Genomic DNA, 20,876 nt, shown 5'->3' with positions numbered 1-20,876 from the left:
TCTCTGAACGTGCAGGAGAAAATTGTTATTCCAAATGAACCAAGGAAACTAATACATCTCATCATTGCATTATCTCCCGCAGAGGTAAGTCTGATTGTGGCAATTACTCCCAGTTCTCTTTCCCTTCAACTGCAACTCTCATTTTTTTGTGTTTCAGTTTTTCCTCTCTTAAACAGTCAATGAATAAGAAATCCTAGTAAAACATATCCCATTTCTGAAGTTATCTATCAAGTACAATTATTGTTGTCTAGTGAAGTCACATAATTTATCCTCCTTGGTGTCAAACGTATTATCTTTGAACTAAGAATCATCTCCTTGTGATTAGTAATGACAAGTGAGAGCTTTTGTTATACAAGATTGTTATCTAGATTGTTATCTGGGTACGTACTTTTCCAGAACTACGTAAGCCTTGGGCCTGTGCAACATCCTCTTTCTGGGAGAAGAATCTGCATCACTGGTATCAAGAAGCCTTAATTCGACCTTGCAGTAAATTCCTGATACAGCGTCTGAGAACCCAAAATCTGTTGCATTCATTCTATGCAGCACTGAAGTGTGTCCTAAGACGGACCAATATTCAGAGCTGCTGTTAGCTGCTGTTAGCTCCTGTAAATAATCCATTTCATTTTATTTGATTTACTTTTCCTGAAACTAGTGTTCCAGTAAATTTGCTGAATCCATTCATGTGGTTATGAATAAACCTCTATTCTTTGTTAATGAGTTTTAACTGGCCACCTGATCTGTTCACTATCTGTCCTTTGGAGGCAAGTTTAGCCTTAACTGACAAAATTACATGGGTCTTAGGTAAATAATAATTAAACTCATTAGCCGAAGGACTCACACAACAATATATATATATATATATATATATATATATATATATATATATATATATATATATATATATATATATATATATATATATATATATATATATATATATATATATATAAAATGAATTTATGCCACTGTATCGCATAGTCCTTAATAATTCAGAAGATTTTCCATCTGACTAGGGGATAGTATAGACACCAGTATTGGAGTGAGAGGAGATAGGGAGCAGACTGCTGCCCCTTCCAAGGGTTGGACTTAACGAGCCACTAGGGAAAACGCCTGGAAAAGATAATTACTGTTCCCTCATAGCCAAGCCCAAAACTAACTACCACTCCTTTGCATTTTCAAATTACTGGCAAAGATCTTCTCTTTTTAATCAGCAGTTATGTGCTTGGGTCGCCTCTGAAAGCTATGCCTGCGGCACATTTTCCTGGCATAAAAAGGGCAAGACAACAGAGGTTGTCAGTTAGTCTGCTTGGGTCCACCAAAGGCTATGCCCTCACCTTACCATACACTTGCAGGACTTTAACCTTTGAGCCAGATGTCGTCACGAGATAGTTCAGATCTACCTCACCTGGAGAACCTCTATCCAAGTCTCACAAAGAAGCAAAGTACAGTACATCCTGGGATTCAAGGGTTAGTTCTCAGCCAGTGTAACTTTTTCTCTAACTCGATATCTCTCTCACAATTCATAATTGAATTCAATCCCTTTTCTTTTGACTTTGCTACAGTGTATTTATCAGTGCCAGAGTGTGTCCCTTGCTAGAAGTGCATAGAGTAATGCCATTCCCTTTCTAGAAGTGATTAGAGTAATGCAATCCATTTTACTTGTGTATTAACTCGTCCTAGGAGAGATATTACCTTATTAGTAGTCTCATCTAGAATTATTTTGCTTCCAGGAGTGGTGTTAGTGTCATTTACCAAGTAAATGTTTCTCCTGTGTTCCTGATTTGCCAAGAAAAGTCTGCCTTACAGGGCTGATATAATTGTATGACTACTGGAATTTTAAATACCTCTTGTATATGGTCCATTTATGTACACATTGGAATTGCTTAATGTACTAATTTCCAGTTTATTGATTTATTGTAAATTTTCATTTTAGTGAAATCTGTTATCTTTAATTTACCAGTGTGCTTTTGGAAATAAAGTAAGTGTTAAGAATCAGAATTCCCACTTGGCAACCTACCATTGATTATTTGGTCTTTTTTTTCTCTGGTTATGGTATTTCGAGAGTTTTATTGCAAGGTCCTATTAAATACAGTAAATTAAACTCCAGCGCCTCTCGAAATACGTAATATTGGCGACCTTGACAGGATTTCTTCAAAGTTAATTAGGAATTAGCATTCCTCATTAGCTAGACTAGTTAGAATTTATTGAGCTTGTAAATTAATTCTCGAAAAAAGCATTACTTCTCGGAAAAGGCAAATCTGGAATCAGGAAAATGCAAAAGTACTTATTAGAGTAACTTTTATATCAAACTCATGAATAGGAAAAGTGTAAATCAGTGAATAATGCATGCAACATTTGAAACTAGGAACTCATAAATTTATTCAGAAATAATTCTAAAGAGAATCACAGTGGAGCGCGTTTTAAATGTTAGCGCCGCTAGAACTTCCACAGTGTCAAGACAACAAGTGTGTGATCATCCACGGACTTGGTAGTTAGCCTGCGAGGTAGTTATTTGAGTTGGAGTTTTGCTCTGCATGTAGTAATCTTTCCACGTGTTAGCTCACTTAGGAAGTTAGCTAGTGTGTGATCTGTGAACAAGTTAATGTCGAGAAATAAGTGCACGTTTCTCTCTGTGTTAAATTGTAAAATTTACTTTATTATTCACAGCATTGGCAACCGATGCTCTATCATGCAGCCAGGCAGCCAGACCTTAAACTCCTCCCACACTGACATACACACAAATTTGTCACCTCAACTTTGTTTTTTAAAAATTCCTAGTTCAATAAAGTAAAAATTCATAATTTCAAGCGTTAATTCACCTCTATGCATATTCATGTATCATTCCATCAGAGAAGATTTGTGTATTTCCATGTGGATCTTGTAAATTAGCAAGAACCCATGTGTTTATGTGTTTGTTACAACCCGCTCGTTCACCAACGCTGTCTGAACCCTATTTTTGCACACAACTCGTCTCCGTCAAAACAAAAAGACAGACATCTTGTACTCACTTTGTTTACAAACAAACTTGTCCATGTGACCTTCAACTGTCAAAGCACATCAGCCTCTTAGAGTTGCTGTCATTTGCCAACACGTTGACAAGTTCTCTTTTCATTAATAACAGGCATTGTTATTATTTGCACAAGTGTGATATCATTGTTAGGGAACCCATTTTTATAATTCATACAATTTAGTGACAAGCACATACCTTTACTACTATTCTTATTATTGCTTTTAAGAGAGTAGTTATTCTGCATTTGAAATATTTATGCATTATTAAGCTACACTCTTAAGTATTCCTTGTTGCCCATTATTAACGGGAACATGAAATTAACCTTGGTATAAGAGTTGATTAAATACTACGATTGCCTTTTATAATAATCGAGTCATTCAAATTAGCAAACATTAATTTTACGTCTCAGATATTAATTTCTGGAATCACGTCTTTTATAAAAAGCCACTGTTACCACGATGTGTTTATTTTCTGCTACGCCTTGGACAAGCAAATGTAATTAGTACTGTTGTCCCAGTGGTGTGTTGATTTTCCACTATGCCTTAGGTAAGTGAGTTTAATTATTGCTAGAATAAAGCAAATCCTCTTAATGTACCAGGCAGTATTGCACTGGGATTTCCAGTCTTATATATACCCAATTGGGAAATTTACAAACCTAGTCGTAGCCTGTACTTATTAATGTGCTTACCGTGCTAATTGTATATTTTTTGTGTGTTCCATCTTTGCTCCACATGTTACCATTGTGTCTGTGGGCAAGTTACACATTCCATGTTTCAAACCCATATGAGCGTTGTGATCTATTGCCCCAAAGCCAGACACCAGTGGGAGTATGGTATCTTGTTAGCCATACTAGGTTTACACATACGTGTTATTCTGCCACTGAAACTAGACACTAGGTGGGAATTGTTTCCATTTCCTAGGATATGTTGTGGTGAATGTCAGTTTTACACATACATGCTATTTTATTTTCGGTAAAATAATCACACCTCTGCTCCTGCTACCACTATGTTCGTGGGCAAGTTAAGTAAATTCAAATAATTATACCTTTGCATTCGTAGGCTTTGACCCATGCATTGTGTTAAGTTAATCGTATCTCTGCATTCATAGGCTTTGACCCATACATTGTAAAATAATGCCTTTGCATTTGTAGGCTTCGACCCCTGCACTGTGTTCTAAATACTCATGCTTCTGCATTGTAGGCAATGACCCATTCATTGTATTAATCCTCAAATTTTATTAGTGTCTTCCTTACCATAGGGCACGCTTATTGTAGTTGGAGCTTTATACTGGCCCACTTTATTATTTTGTTGGTGTTACACCCTGCCTAGTCCAGAGTGCCATTTCCATTCCGTGCAATTGTTTGCTGGCTGCTCATTATTCATTTACATATGCCTATACTGCACAGCCTAGAGGTAATGCCTTTCAATGCAGTGCCACTTTTGCACTGCTAGCTCATTCATATCATATTGTCTAGAGTAGTGCCAATATTCAACCTCTAGCAATGCAGCCAGGAATAATCACCTACGATGAGGCAGCTAATGCTTATGCAGGCATGGACTGAGAGTAGGCTATACTACATACAGGTTCCAAAAATATTTAAAAACAATGCTAGACAGATGGCTAAGAGGACACCCCTTGCACCAAGCCGAAGGGGGAGCCCTTTCGAAATATCCCTCCAAAAGAGATATAAGTAAGGCATATTGCCATGTGTGCAAAGCCTATGGGTACACCCAGAATTATGGAAAGTGCCCTGCAAGAACCACTCAGCCAGTGTCTAGACCTGGCCCGCCTCCAGATCCACTGCCAGATACCCTAGGCATAGGCAGCTTGTTCGACATGCCCAAGCCTGAGACAGTGCCAGAATCTGCACCTGCCCTACAGCTGTATGAACAAGTTTTCACCTGGGACAGTGTGCGTTGGCCTGAGTAAAACCCAGTGCCAGAGCTGGAACAACCAGATTTCAACTGGATCAGTACACTTTGGCGGGACAAAAAGCCAGTGCCAAGACCTGGACCTGCCACAGAGCCAGTGCCTGATCCCTCTTCCAATCTTCCTTCAGAAGATCAAATTCCCTCTCAGGTTCTGTCTCAAGTGGATGATTTTTCCTGCCCTACCATTGAGATATTGCCAGTGCCAACTGAATGTACTAATCAGGGCAGTACTCCATCTGTCACGGACGTTGAGCCACTCCCTAATTCAACTCCTGTGCCTGAGTCTGCCTCAGTGCCAGTGGCAGAGTACGCCCTCAATCTCCCCTCAGGGGATCCTAGAATGAGTTCATCGTCTTCCCTTAAGTCCTCTGAAGACAAGACTCTGGTGGAAGGTTCCCTAAGAGCCAAGATGACTGCCCAAACCCAGGAACTGCAACAACAGTTGACAGAGATAGATGGCAGCGCCCTTACTCTGGTTGTCGCAGCAGCCAAAGTGGATGGCACTACTTCAGACCGTATTGTTGGCACTACTACTGTCGAGGTTGTCTCAGCAGCCAAGGCAGTGGCTAGCATAGTGTCCGCTCTTTCTGGTAACGTAGCCTCAGTGCCACTCCCTGCTTAGGTCCTGAAGGCACTCCTGCACCTCCCCAGGAATCAATCCCACCGGTTCCCTCTGAGATATCCCCACCTATTGGCGAATTAGAAGAGTCAGAACCATCACTAGAGCCAGTACTCATTTCCACAGTTGATCCCGAGGAAAAATTAATGGAGATGAAGCACACCTTTCCCTTGAGGAAACATAGTTCGCTCCACCCAGTAACTACAATTCCAGTGCTTCCCAGGAGAAGTAACTGGAAGGCTACTCGCATCAAAGGGCTAAGCCTCCAGTGCTACAGCTGGAAGATCAAGCACCTGAAACTCGAATAATGACAGAGCATAGGTGCTCTCCCAACCCTGGTGACTTGGCACAGTGCCATGTATATATTCCACATAGCCTTAAGATCCCATTGCTTGTATTGAATCAGAGCCACTGAGCCCCTGGCACTCATATTATATAGCTGTAACAGTGCCTCATTTCAACAGAGCAATCCCAGCCCTGGTTCAGAAAAGATGTCTAGGGTTGTCTCTTACTTTTAATCAGTATTGTTGTATTGAAAGAATTTATCTTGTACTTCGCTAAGTCTGTTCTTTAGCCGAACAAACTGAACAGCATGTCCTAGCCATTTTTGCAATTTTGTTGCATTCTTTATTACATTGTGTTGCATTTTATTATATTTGTGTAGCATGTATCATAGAGTAACTCATGTGTACTTCAATATATTCATGCTGATAAACATGTTTTACTAACATATTTCATGTCCATGTACATTACAGTGTGTCATAGATTAAATGACTATTTTGCAATTTACTTTATTCTCGGGCGTGTAGCTAGTTATTATTTTGGTGATGCATTAGCTTAGTTCTGTATGAAGTTAAGTTCAATTAGCTCTTTTTTATGATCTTGAGTCACTAGCCTTGCCAGTCATTTTATTCCACAGACAGTAACTTTAATAAATGCAGACACCCTTTATGCTAGCGTTAGGGATATTGCAAATCTTCTTCACAATCCCGTGAATATGTTTATAATATACAAAATCCACATTTATGTAAAGTACTGTATTTACAAATAATAAAATGAATTCCAGGAGCTTTCGAGAACCTGCTCAGCTCCCTTCTTCAGTTAGAAATGACAGTCTTGGTTATGAGAACTTAAAAACAAACTTTAAAAGCAAGGGTAAACAAGACGCATTCTTTACAAAAATGATGATTAGGTAATTCCCTTGTTCTCCGTCTCCAAACCAGCCAACCGTCGCGATCTCCTCAGGTGACTGCCTCCACGGTTGTTTACAGCCTCCTCTCTTCTCAAACCAGCATAGGCGCCTGCACGAGTCAGCTGTTTGCAACTCCGTTACCTGGGCGGGAGAGGCAGAGATAGCGGCAGTATCAGGGGTGACTTGTGGTATACAAGGATTTCTATAATTAAAATTTTTGATATAAGTAGAACAAATAAGTCTGTTGATAAAACTATCTTCTGTTGTAAACGACTTATTACCTTCCATCGAGTTCCCCATGTTGATGACGGCCCCCTCGAGGGGAACTCGATGGAAGGTAATAAGTCGTTTACAACAGAAGATAGTTTTATCAACAGACTTATTTGTTCTACTTATATCAAAAATTTTAATTATAGAAATCCTTGTATACCACAAGTCACCACTGATACTGCCGCTATCTCTGCCTCTCCCGCCCAGGTAACGGAGTTGCAAACAGCTGACTCGGTGCAGGCGCCATGCTGGTTTGAGAAGAGAGGAGGCTGTAAACAACCGTGGAGGCAGTCACCTGAGGAGATCGCGACGGTTGGCTGGTTTGGAGACCGAGAACGAAGGAATTACCTAATTATCATTTTTGTAAAGAATGCGTCTTGTTTACCCTTGCTTTTAAAGTTTGTTTTTAAGTTCTCATAACCAAGACTGTCATTTCTAGCTGAAGAAGGGAGCTGAGCAGGCTCTCGAAAGCTCCTGGAATTCATTTTATTATTTGTAAATACAGTACTTTACATAAATGTGGATTTTGTATGTTAGGGATATTAGTTAAGTTAGCTAGTAAACTCACTCATCATCAGGGGATAAGTTAGTTATATCTTTTACCCTATTCTCATTTGCATGGGCAAGAACCCATTAAAGGGGAGATAATTAACGTAATTGATACCAGTGTCTCGCTAGTGCAGACCTTCACACCCAAAAGGGAGTGGAATATCTGCTTAAAGGGGGAGCCTCTTTTGAATTTATGCTACTGTATCGCTTAGTCCTTAGTAATCCAGAAGATTTTCAATTTGACTTGGTGGATAGGTATAGCCACCAGTATTGGGGTGACAGGAGATTTTTAGGGAGTTCTGCTGCCCCCTTCCAAGGGTTGGACTTAACGAGTCACCAGGGAAAACAGCTGGAAAAGATAATTACTGTTTCCTCCTAGCCAAGCCCAAAACTAACTCACACCCTTTTGTATTTTCAAATTACTGGCAAAAGATCTTCTCTCATTAATCAGCAGGTAAGCGTTCGGGTTGTCTCTACAAGCCATGCCTGCGGAACATTTTCCTGGCATAAAAAGGGCAAGATGACAGAGGTCATCAGTTAGTCTGCTCGAGTCCGTCAAAGGCTATGCCCATCTGAGGATTGAGCTGCGAGCCTCGCAGGCCCTCAACTTACCATACACTTGCAGGACTTCAACCTTTGAGACAGATGTTGTCACAAGATAGTTCAGATCTACCTTACCTGGAGAATCTCTATCCAAGTCTCACAAAGAAGCAAAGTACGGTACATCCTGGGTTTAGAGGGTTAGTTCTCAGCCAGTGTAGCTTTTTCTCTAACTCGATATCTCTCTCTGACAATTCATAATTTAATTCAACCCCTTTTCCTTTGACTATGCTACAGTGTATTTATCAGTGCCAGAGTGTGTCCCTTGCTAGAAGTGCATAGAGTAACGCCATTCACTTGCTAGAAGTGAATAGAGTAATGCAATCCATTTTACTTGTGTATTAACTCGTCCTAAGAGAGATACTACCTTATTAATAGTCTCATCTAGAATTATCTCACTTCCAGGAGTGGTGTCAGTGTCATTTACCAAGGAGATGTTTCTCTTGTGTTCCTGATTTGCCAAGGAAAGTCCGCCCTACCGGGCTGATATAATTGCACGACTACTGGAACTTTAAAGACCTCTTGTATATGGTCCATTTATGTACACACTGGAATTACTTAATGTACTAATTTCCAGTTTATTGATTATTGTACATTTTCATTTTAGCGAGATCTGTTACCTTTAATTTACCAGTGTGTTTGTGGAAATGAAGTAAGTGTTAAGAAGCAGAATTCTCACTTGGCAACCTACCATTGATTATTTGGTCTTTTTTTTCTCTGGTTACGGTATTTCGAGAGTTTTATTGCAAGGTCCTATTAAATACAGTAAACTCCAGCGCCTCTCAAAATACGTAATATATATATATATATATATATATATATATATATATACATATATACATATATATATATATATATATATATATATATATATATATATATATATATATATATATATATATATATATATATATATATATATATATATATATATATATATATTTATATACAAATATTATACATATATACATATATAAGCACATTTTCCCAAAGAATGATAGGCAATAGACTTCGGCACGAATAGAAATCCTTGGTATGCTTAGGATAATTCATTTCATAAATAAGGAATGTTTTATTTTACTGAAATAATTTTCTTTCCATCATTATTTTCCATCCTGGGTAGAAAATCAGTAAAAACATACTAGGTTATAATATATATATATATATATATATATATATATATATATATATATATATATATATATATATATATATATATATATATATATATATATATATCAACAAACTTTCCCCAAGAATGATAAGCAAGAGACTTTGGCATGAATGAAAATCCTTGGCGTGTTGAAGATCATTCATTCATATATTGTGCAAGACACCGGTAAATGATTATGCGCGTCCCAAGGTGTCGTGATGACGATGGATGCACGTGATATCCAGCAATATTGTTAAGCGTTAATTTAATACTGCAGGCTCACAATACACCGGTTGCCTTTCTCAATGGAGAACAGTGAAAAAGATAACATAAAAGATCCAGATGGAAATAGACTGCATAAAATGAAAGGAGATTTCTGTTAATGACGAAACTATTTTGAAGAACTGATGAATCTTTATGAAAGAAGACAAAGTTGTCTGATGTAAGAACTGAAGAAATCCTTGCCAGTCGGAGAGCACTTTTCGGTGTAACAGCTGAGGATGAAAGGTGATGGAAGTGTTAAAAGAACGATAAGTTAATGATAAAACTAATGTACAGATGTCGCATTATGAACGTGACACAACAAATCAGTGAAAAAACCTCTATGGAATGTTTAACCATTGTGTGATCAAATCACTAACTGAGCGACTGCGAGCCAAAATGTTTTTCTGTTTGAGAGGTGAAGTCGAGGGAAAATTGGAGACAAGAAGTCAAGTACAAAAAGGTCAAAAGTTACCGAACTGAACAGCGAGAAATGGCGGCGTCAATAAAACGTGAAGGGGGGTTGGGGAGCGTACGTAAACACGGAGGTATATCTGAATACGTACGAAATCGGATGAAGGAGGAAACTAAATCATTTTCAGGATTTGTATTTTTCCCCTTTTTTACCGGATGTGGCCAATCAACGTGTGACCCGAATCTAATTAAACTGGATACCTGGAGAATCAGAACAGCTAATTAAAGATGGGATTTTCCCAAGATTGCGATGGAAAGTAATATTCGTATCTAATTAATAGTGTGTTTCAATCATCTTGATTCGGCAAAAAAAGCGCACGTTCCCAAATCACTGGATTGGTTGGAAAGGGTTGTGCGAGATGGGGGGTGGGGGCCGAGGAGGAGACCAGGGAGGACAGATTTGTGTGTGGCGGAGGGGAGGGGAGGGGGAGAGAGGGGAATGGAGAGCAGGAGATGGCGGAGAGGGGGGGGTTTGGGGAGACCGTGCGCGTAAGGAGGGGGTGGGGAGGGAGGAGTAAGAGGATCTTTCTGATGAGGTTTGCGAGATAGTTCCATAATGAGATGAATAGTAAAACAATATTGGCTTTCGGCGAATTTCAGCGCTGGGGAAATTAAAGGCAGGAAGAGAAAAATAAGCTTTGGACAGTCTCCCTTTTTATTATCTTTTCTGGCGCTCTTCGTCTGCGCTCTTATTTAGCCCCACAGCCGACGAGATAGAATGCGACTTACGCTGCTGATCTACACGTAGATTCGAGGAGCTGGCGGTGCTTCTCTCAAAGGGCCGCGAAGACTTCTCATCAACTGCTATCGTTTCCTTTGTTAGGCTGTTATATCACCCCTTCATGTCATATGTAACTCAGTCCTATACCAGTAACCACTTTGGTCCAAGTTTTGGACGGGACGTAACGTCCCTACGGTCAGGAACTGCCGTCTAGACCGTATCTTATAATATGACCACCATTTTTGATGGTATGAAAATATTAGTTTGTAAAAAATATCATAGATAGATTTTCAACAACACTACATCTCATGAATTCCTTAGTATGTCGGTAAACGTCAGATTGTCAGTTCTTCCTTTATTTTAATAACAAAAATAGTAATGAAATGAAAGCCGATCACATAGATAGTTCTCGTGATGACCTTGTAGTGATGACGGTCACATCAAGGGGTATATACCCTCCTCTGGCGAGGGCGTCTCTCGTCGGACGATTATTTTGTTGCGTGATAGGTTCAAATCAGGCCAAGTCAGGGGAAGTTAATTCATATCGCCGTAGAACCCACTGAACAAAAGCTAAAATGCTGTTTTAGCTGAAGGTCAGATATCAAACAATTCCTCCCCGACTCCATCTTGCAGTGCTTCAGTCTTCTGTCAGGTGGCCTTATGAGGCTTCTGTTTTCCATAGCGTTTGAGCTTGAAGCCAAGGGTTTCGGGTTCGTTTTAGAATGCATTACGGCGCACGCTTAAGGATTCTTAATGAAATACAAAATTATTTTGGCATTACTGTGATGAACAACTTGGATAAAACATGCAATTTAAGGAAGTAAGAGAAAGTTACCCATCAATGGACGTCAACAAGCTTGGTCTAATTCTAAGTACTTGTCTGGCTGCCTAGTATTGTCTTTACGTAATTTTACCTTTGTTATAACCTACCATAATTACAAATAAGAAAGTTCTTCATTGGAAGGGTGGGTAGAGCTTTCGGCTAGCACGCTGTTGGCCCAGCGTTCGACTCTCCGAGAGGCCAATGAAGAATTAGAGGAATTTATTTCTGGTGATAGAAATTCATTTCTCGTCATGATGTGGTTCTGATTCCACAATAAGCTGTAGGTCCCGTTGCTAGGTAACCAGTTGGTTCTTAGCCACGTAAAATAAATCTAATCCATCGGGCCAGCCCTAGGAGAGCTGTTAACCAGCTCAGTGGTCTGGTTAAACTAAGATATACTTAACTTTTTACAACTAAGAAACGCCTCGAACTCGATAGGACAGTTTTCACTAAGCTTTTAGAATCATACATAGAGGCATTTCTTCTGAGGCATTTCTTCTTACCCATCAGTTATTCAGACCTTCAATGTTGTACTGTACTATGCATCGGAAGATTATCATAACCACAAAAGGGATTCTTTTGTCACCTCTGGTATCTTGAGAGCTAAGCACAGTTATGGCTTGACCCAGATGTTACTTGTCGGCGTGAAAGGTCTATTTTGGAAATCCAGAAATCTCAAGATTATCTTTAGCTCATAGAGAAACCTACTTCTACTTCTGACATGCACTAGACACAATTCTAATACGTTTTACTTCCATACTTTAAGTTAATGTACATACGTTCATTTGGATCTTTGATAATGTTCCAGAGTCATGGGAATTTCAATAATTATAGTCCCTCAACTAAAAGAACCATGCAGCTGCTATGTATTTCAGGAAGTTTCAGTCATCGTTTTTTGCCAATATCTTTCAAACCAATCAATTGATTGGTATGGTACTTTGAAACAGAGTTCCTCACACCCTCCTCTAATTTTCGATAAAAAATTCCATGTCCAAACACAGATTTTAAAGGCACTTTACTCTTGAATTTTAGGACATAGCCAAACCTAACCAGTCAAGATTTACGGATTCATTCGGATCAGCATTCTTGGGGTATTTATCGCTCCTATCACCCTCCCTTCCTCATTCTTCAAACCTCACTTCCCCGTCTGTCTTTTCATTCATTCCCCACTCTCTCTCTCTCTCTCTCCGCAATATTTATGTAATGGAATGTTTTCATGCACTTATTAGCATTGCAATTTTTCGACTGACCAATGTAGGATGAAATGAGCTAACAACCTAAATGGTTATACAGAATTGAGGGGTTTCCGAAATCTTTGTAGTTGACGAATGAAATGTCGGGTTAAACGACGGGTTTTTCACTTGTGTATCCAGTAACTACAGAGAAATTGTCTCGTCGCTGCTCAGAGTTATGGCTTACAAGTTGAAATGGTGTTATTATATATGTAGAACAGTGAATTTAGAATAAACATGAAATAACTTTTCATAAAAAAAATATGCAAACGAAATAAAAACAATCACATTCATGAAGAAAGTAATATACGCTACGAGGTGTAATGAAGTCAAGGAAGAGTAGGGAGAAGTTCGATGGTGGAGTCGAAGAGGAAAGCTGAGGGTAGTGAGGAATTTACTATAAGTAGATACTGAGGACAAGTTCAGTAGTACCCAAGCTCGTATGACCGAAAGCGTTAATCAGTTTGCTGGCTACCCCATCAAATTCAAGAGTAAAGTGCCTGAAAAAGTTGAATTTGGAAACTGAATTTATTACCAAAAATTAGAGGAGGGTGTGAAACACACTGTTGCTAGGCAACACACCGATCTATCAATTAATTTGAAAGACTATGGCAAAAAACGATGACTCAAACTTCCTGAAATACAAAGTGGCCTTTTGCCATACGGGGAAAAACAGAAAATGATTATGCTGCTATGACTATGATTAAGCCTGAAACGGCAGCAAAACTTAGTCACGTCAAAGAAAGCAATCAAACACAAATTTACGTTCTCCCGTCTCAAGGCGAACTATCAGAATTCTGATTAATGAAGAACCTTGATTTGAAGTTTCATAAACAAAGCCTAATATCAACGAACCAAGTTCAACATATTTACGGTAAAATAATCGATCAAAGTTCAACTTCAATCTTGCCTGGGAGCCGCCAACATGGGCCTTATAATTGTCGAGAGAGCGTATAATAAGAAATTTTAACTCAAATTACATGAACTGACCCAATGTAATCATTTGTGGCAAGCTTAAATCCTTAACCTTTGAACCTTTTTTGTTTAGTGACTATTGGTGAATATTTTACTTGAGCAAATGGGCTTGGAAGGAAAATTGTCTTCGGATAACGTCCCTCTGCTGGTTACTCGTCATCCTGAGCCACTCATCACTAAATCTACAGTGCTTTTCGTCAAAGGATAGTTGAAGGCGAAGATCCAGATGGCCTTTTTTATATAATTTTTCCTATTATAGGTTTGGAGCCAGTACTTTTAATCGTTTTTTAGGAAATGACCGAAAATGATACAGTATTGTTCCTGAACTAAGCGGCTGTACAGTATATAATCTGATTACATGAATGACAGGCCAATCTCCATCATTCCAGTGTTCTCACTGAGGGACATTTCACCAAGCGCACATAATCCTTCTAAATGTTGTCCGTTATTTTTATTTCTTGTCTCTTGATTTTGTCTGTTACTTTTATTTTTTATTTCTGATGTTTTATTATTTTTATTTCTTCTCTTCGGTGTTTTTTATTACTGTTTCTTCTGTTGATATTTTCTTTCTCTTTCTTCTTTTTAATGTTTTATCGTTTTAATGTTATTTAGAATTTTAATTTACTGAGCATTTACAAGCGTGACTTTAAAACTGCCGCCTGTATGTCCAGTCATTTACTTTTCGATAAGACCTTGCATTATTATCTTGATCACCCACAACTTCCATTTCTTCGACTGGATGCAAATCGTAATTCTTAATTTTGCTTCGCTTAGCAAATAAATCGCGTATATTACGAAGGCAAACGAGATCGGAATAACCGCTAAAGCTAAACCACGTCCCATTTTTTAGCGTATGTGAGCCACAGTCGGTCCAGAACAGTGGTAATACATTGACAGGATTCCGTTAAGGCTATACCCAAGTGAAGTGTCACAACTGTCTGCTTAGTTTTATATAAGCGTTTACACCTTCAGGTAAATAAAGACTTACAAATCCTGGATAGTAGGTTACAGTAGGCGGTACTAATCGAATGACAGAATATATATATATATATATATATATATATATATATATATATATATATATATATATATATATATATATATATATATATTATATACAGAGAGAGAGAGAGAGAGAGAGAGAGAGAGAGAGAGAGAGAGAGAGAGAGAGAGAGAGAGAGAGCATATTCAGGAAGAGAAAGTTTGCTATGATCCCTGTTCTTAAATACTCTACGCACAGGTGTCTTCATTTCTAAATTACATTAAAATGAAAATGAACCTTATTTAAAATACTTTAATTTTAAGATAAACGATTTCTTCTATATCCTAAAGAAATCCCTTTCGTTTGAGAAATGGAAAATATAACATTCAGAGAATTCTTGAAAAACAAACAGCTTTTCTGACTGAGCACAGCAAAATGGATGTTTCCAAGACTCCTCTCTCTATTGCGACACGAATGGCTGATTGGTTTGTGCAGCAAGCGTCACTGACTTCATAAAGAATGTGCTTCCAACACATTACCATCAGTTTTTGATCACGTGTCCAGTATTATGACTTGCTGATTTCGAGGAAGTAGGAGATGAAACAGCATCTCATCATAACTCGGCAGTTGCATGCTCAAAAAATTCAGTATACTCAATGGATAACTGTCGTGGCGCTTTTCGTTGATAATTCCGTTGTTTCTGCAGTGACAGAAGTATTAATCATTGCTTTCAATAATATAGAATTTTACATACTCAGCCCTATAGCAAATATTCTTCTGGATACATCAAAAGTCCTCGTTTTTCCTCGCAGTAAGTCTGAAATCGAAATCCTGACTCTGATAAAAAGTCTCTTGCCCACATATATGCCAGAATCTTCCCTATATTTATTGATTTGAAAGGTCCTCCTTCTTTGTCTACACGAGATTAAATTTTGTCTCCATCCATTCCAACGGGAGAAAGCAGAGATCTTTTACATACTTTTCGACTACGTGTTTGTCCTAATATGAATCTTAACTCACTAAGTTGAAGAAAAGTGAACAGCCAAACCGAACCAGTCAGTTACAACAATAAAAAATACAGTGAACAACACTGGCAATACTGAGCAGCAGATCTTCTGCTATCTAGAAAACTAACCCAATTTCAAGAGTCCTTTTGGCTATAATCTTGATAGGGAAAACTTCATCATATTAAAAACGCTTTATCATTATCAACACTTTCCTAATTTTAGTGATCATAAAATGTTCTGTCGTTATGACCGCGTCAAATGAAACAAAATAACGCTAAAAAAAAATTATATATATATATATATATATATATATATATATATATATATATATATATATATATATATATATATATATATATATATATATATATATATAGTGTGCGTGTATGTGTGCGTGAGTGCGTGCGTGTTAAACTCAAGACACTTCATATATTTGAGTAATATTTTTACAGTAATATAGTGCGAATACATACGCACCTCATCCTCACCCATATCCACACCAACACACACATACACACACACACACACACATATATATATATATATATATATATATATATATATATATGTATATTAACTTTATCACATACACAATTATTGTGCAGTAGCACAATTACTAACAGGACCTCATTCAAACTTGATAGTATCTAGTAGAGATATTTTTAAAAAAGTACAAGCTTTCTAGGACACAGTCCTCATTGGCAAGTAAGGATACTTGACAATGAGGACTGCTTGTCCTAGAAAGCTTGTAACTTTTTAATGAATATCTCCACTAGATACCATCCAGTTTGAATGAGGTCTAGTTAGTAATATATATATATATATATATATATATATATATATATATATATATATATATATATATATATATATATATATATATATATATATATATATATATATACAAACTATTTTGATTTGCTGCCATCGCCTTTCCAGGCTCACACAGCAATCTCTCTGTCACCAAGTATCCACAAAGGATATTTTATTCTGATCCTGTTTATCCTGTTAAGAATCCTCTTTCCTTTCTCCTTTCCGAGGAAGGTCGGGAGAGAACGAATGATGACTACTCGTATGATGCTATTAATGATGACGATGAGCTGGAGAAGGCGGAGGAGGAGAAAGTGAAAAATACAGAGAGAGAGAGAGAGAGAGAGAGAGAGAGAGGCAGACGAGGTCTGCCAAAGGAGTCTCTCATACAAGGGCAACCATTTTATCCAACTGGTTCCGGCAAAAGGGCCAATCTGTGATGGCTATATGAAAATCATTCGAAGAGGGATTTCCCTCACGCCTTTGTCGCTATTATAGTCGGGGACGGGGATATTTTATCCGGCCAGAGTGGGGCATTTAAATGAGATCAAAAAGCAGACAGCGTTCGGACGAGACACTTTGAAGAAGAAGAAGAAGAAGAAGAAGAAGAAGAAGAAGAAGACGAAGAAGAGGACGAAGAGGAGTCGTTACCTCATGCAGTGGTTCCTCCTTATTCCTCTCCTTCTCGTGGCGTTCGTTTCTGCCTCCCTGGCTTTCCCGTCGTCGTGTCCTTCGAGTACTTCAAATGGCAAATTCTCACCCGCGAAAGGATTCGATGGACCTGCAGATATAAAGTCAAGAGACTTTCTTCTTCCATCTATCTGTCTATCTTTTTCATTGGTAGGACACACAACCTCCTCTCTGTTCTTTCCCCCATCTCTCTTTCTCTCTTTTCATCTTTTCGGGTGGAATATTGAATATCGACCTCAAGTCTGTACTATCCCATCCCCAAAATCCTCTTCAGCAAGGTTCCTTTTTATCTTTTCTTTTACCTTGCCTTTTCGCAACACCTATTCCTGCAGTGCATGTAAGTGACGTCAAGTTCACCACCACTTCTTCTGTTATAATTGAAGAAGCTATGAACGCAGTGATAAATAGAAGGATGGATTGTTTAAAAATTATGGCAAACTTTACTGTCACTGAATGAAATTCTCACACAAGGAAGCAGTCTTTAAGAAGTATATGAAACAATAGATTATATGTCATCAAAATCATGAACGATTTCAAGAGTCTGGTCTTTACAATACTCTGATTTTTCAGTGCCATCTTTCAACTCTAAAAAATTTGTGTTTAATGGCTTATGGTTAAGACTTATCAATAAAATGGTAAGGAAACAAGGAAATTTTTTTTATTTAACTCTTTAATTATATTTCTGGAGCTGACAATGTTACTTTTAAAGAGATTGGCATTTATTATTAATAACATTTAGAGGATAAACTTGAAGGTGTGAAACATTTTCGGGAATAACAGTGAATTGGGAATAACTTCATATATTTAACGATAATTCTAATGTGCCCAGTTCTCAGGAAAATAAGCAATGTCTCATGCTATACCTTTCTTTGTAAAATCTAAAGGACTAGAAAGTTCAACAATTGCTATCTCTCTTGCATTTCATTTGAAAACGTGGCGTCTCCGGCTTCTGAGGTGATGCGGGAAATTATACAACAAACTGAATGACAAATAGAAATAGCTAGGACATTCTAAAGAGATAACGGGCCTCTTTACTAAGAAAACCTTTCGCTCTCGAAAAATTATTTTTATAAATAATTCTAAGATGATACACATATATATTTCTTTCTCAAAGGTTTTCAGTGGCAAACAAAGGCATTAATATCATTATCAAAATAAAAACAACCGTAAAACTATCCGCAATCTTACCACGAAAAAGAGAAAACATTTCTGTTATCCTTCATTTTCTATTGTTATCCATCACCCCCGCCGCCCCCAGCTCTTTCTCTCCTCTCTCGTCGTGTCCGTGCCAATGTCTCAAATCCACTCACACCTAATCACACTCCCTCAATCTCGCTGAGGCTTTACTCATCCCTGCACATCTCATCTCAGCGTTTCCACGTTTTCATTTCGCGGCGTGTTTCCGTCCGTAACCATCCATCTGCACTTCGGTGACCAAAAGGAGACGGAATAAGAGAAGACAAAGCCTGGCAGATCCCTGGACGAGCGAATACACATACAGACTAACACCACATTAGAGCCTGAACGCCATTTTTATTACCTTGGCTTTTCCCTGGGATAAGCAGAGGCCGCCATTAACAACCTGAGTACATTACCCATAATGCACCAGCCACTCGCACGGGCCATTTGGTGGTCAGTGGCTCTAAATGGATTTGAAACGAGAGCCATTATCTTATAACAGAGCCCTTTGCTGCAGCAGTAAGAGGGAGGGGAAACCCCCAGATATACCCATACTAGGGCAAACTATCCACACTCCCTCACTAACATCAAAGAACACCGTGTTTCTAACACAGCCCAACTTAGACTAAAACATGGGTTGACCCTCCGCTGTGCTAAGGCTCACCCAGTCGGTAAAGATGGAAATCCTCTACTGCACCAATAGGGTAACCGACCATCGGATCGTGAAACATATTTCACGTTATTCGAAATACTCTGCTCGAGGGGGTTCCCCTCACGCCCACCTACCAAAAATGTACTTATAAACACGTATGGATGCAAAAGTAATGTTATTCGATGGGATTATCGCTTCTACGGAAAGAGCTTGAAATGAGATTAGCGAGGGTGAGTAGATTAGAAGGCAATAGGCCTCTTTGTCTCTCCTTCTTGCTCCTGGTGTAATGGTCAGTCAGCCTTTTCAATTTCCCTGTGGGATTCCTTTCTCTATCTCCGTGTCTCGCCTCCTCCGATTTATATTTCCCCCACGTGCGCGCACACACCAAGAGACCACAAACAGACAGACAGACAGACAAACAGACAGACAGAGAAATGATATTGGATTCCTCGTGATATTTATTATCATCAACTCATCAAGATCTTTTACTGAGTAAGTTCAGTCTGTATGCTCACACGCGCCCATTAATGATACACGCCATTTTTCTTAATGCTGCGAAGGAAAGCCGGCTTCTGAAGGGTTTCTGTGTCTCAATCCTGCTCTACCGTATATTTATTAGATCATTTTTTTTTATCTTTTCTAAAGATTATTTTTTCATTTGCTCTATCACTAACTATATTCCGTCTCATTACATAAAACATGTTAAAACATTTTTAATCACAGCGTTAAAACATTAATATTCTATCCCTACAGACAATGCATGCAGGCAATGAAATACAAAACTATTTTGGCATTGTTACTCTGACAAATTGTCTAAAACCATCTGCCTTCCCTCACTCATTATTATGTCGTTGCTTGCATCGAAGATCTTATTTCAGATAAGACTTACCAAAAGCAGTTTATAATCCAGTCGTTTCTGACTGTCATTACGAGCATCTTAAAAAATCAAGATGTCTAATTTCTTCTCAATTTTAGGCCTTCACAGGTGTGGAAATACGTAATATAATTAGGTTTGCACCATAAAACTTTCCCACACCCAGTAATTACACTTCGGAATTTATATCATTAATTCACTTTTTTTTAATCAAGTTCTTTATGAGGGTGATCCTGCTTTTAAACCAACTGTCAGATTCAGCATCATTCCCCGCTTCCCTTTATATATATAAAAAAAATTGGATTAGCACAAAAGAATTTCGAACTGTTTGGTCAGCTATATCTTGACTGCCTTTGAAAACAGAGTATTTAATTTCGAAAACACTTATGACTCGGAGGACTCATTCTACATTATCTAGTTACTTTTCATAAAAGTAACAGAAACTAAGGACACTGTCTAGCTTGCTTTTCCTACGCAAAAATCACTGAAGTTTCTACCTTGGTTCTAAGAAGCTGATGTATCAGTGACTAAATACTGTATCGTCGTAATGATATTACCATCAATATCTTGTATACGTTTGGTAACTAACGAGAAAATGAAATTAACGATTTGACACCGTGAATAATAATGATAAAAAAAAAGAGAGATATAAGTGCATAAACATTCCCGCGCCGAGCTCCATTCTTACGGGACTGAGAACTTTTGCTTTTTTGAAGCAGAAGGCGACATAGTAATACCCCTTTATAGTCCAGCGCCGTAGAGTAGAAGAAAGAAAAGGAAGGAGGAAAGATGGGGCTTAACAGGAGAGAAGCTATAAGTCAGGGAGCACCGAACAAGGAGGAAATATCCAAAGCTTGCCAGTGCAGTGCAGT

The 20,876-nt window shown here is 38.3% G+C and overlaps 1 protein-coding gene across 1 annotated transcript; it reads left to right on the top strand.

Moving 5' to 3' along the window:
- The first annotated feature begins 4,536 nt into the window (after positions 1-4,536).
- On the top strand, positions 4,537-5,563 carry LOC136844815 (E3 ubiquitin-protein ligase RNF12-B-like). The gene is made up of 3 exons (XM_067114052.1): positions 4,537-4,573; positions 4,728-4,893; positions 4,984-5,563. The coding sequence occupies exons 1-3, from the start codon at positions 4,537-4,539 to the stop codon at positions 5,561-5,563; spliced, it is 783 nt and encodes a 260-aa protein (XP_066970153.1).
- Positions 5,564-20,876: the final 15,313 nt, after the last annotated feature.

Source organism: Macrobrachium rosenbergii, chromosome 13, assembly GCF_040412425.1.
Source record: "Macrobrachium rosenbergii isolate ZJJX-2024 chromosome 13, ASM4041242v1, whole genome shotgun sequence".
NCBI lineage: Eukaryota > Metazoa > Arthropoda > Malacostraca > Decapoda > Palaemonidae > Macrobrachium > Macrobrachium rosenbergii.
Note: the sequence above shows the minus strand (reverse complement) of the source record. Positions and strands in the feature narration are given on the sequence as shown.

Bases quoted from the DNA above. Each gene is read 5' to 3' on its own strand.
- LOC136844815 (XM_067114052.1), top strand. From the start codon at position 4,537: ATGAGGCAGCTAATGCTTATGCAGGCATGGACTGAGA. The intron at 4,574-4,727 runs GTAGGCTATACT...ATGTGTGCAAAG, and splicing joins TATGCAGGCATGGACTGAGA to CCTATGGGTACACCCAGAAT. The intron at 4,894-4,983 runs GTATGAACAAGT...CAACTGGATCAG, and splicing joins TCTGCACCTGCCCTACAGCT to TACACTTTGGCGGGACAAAA.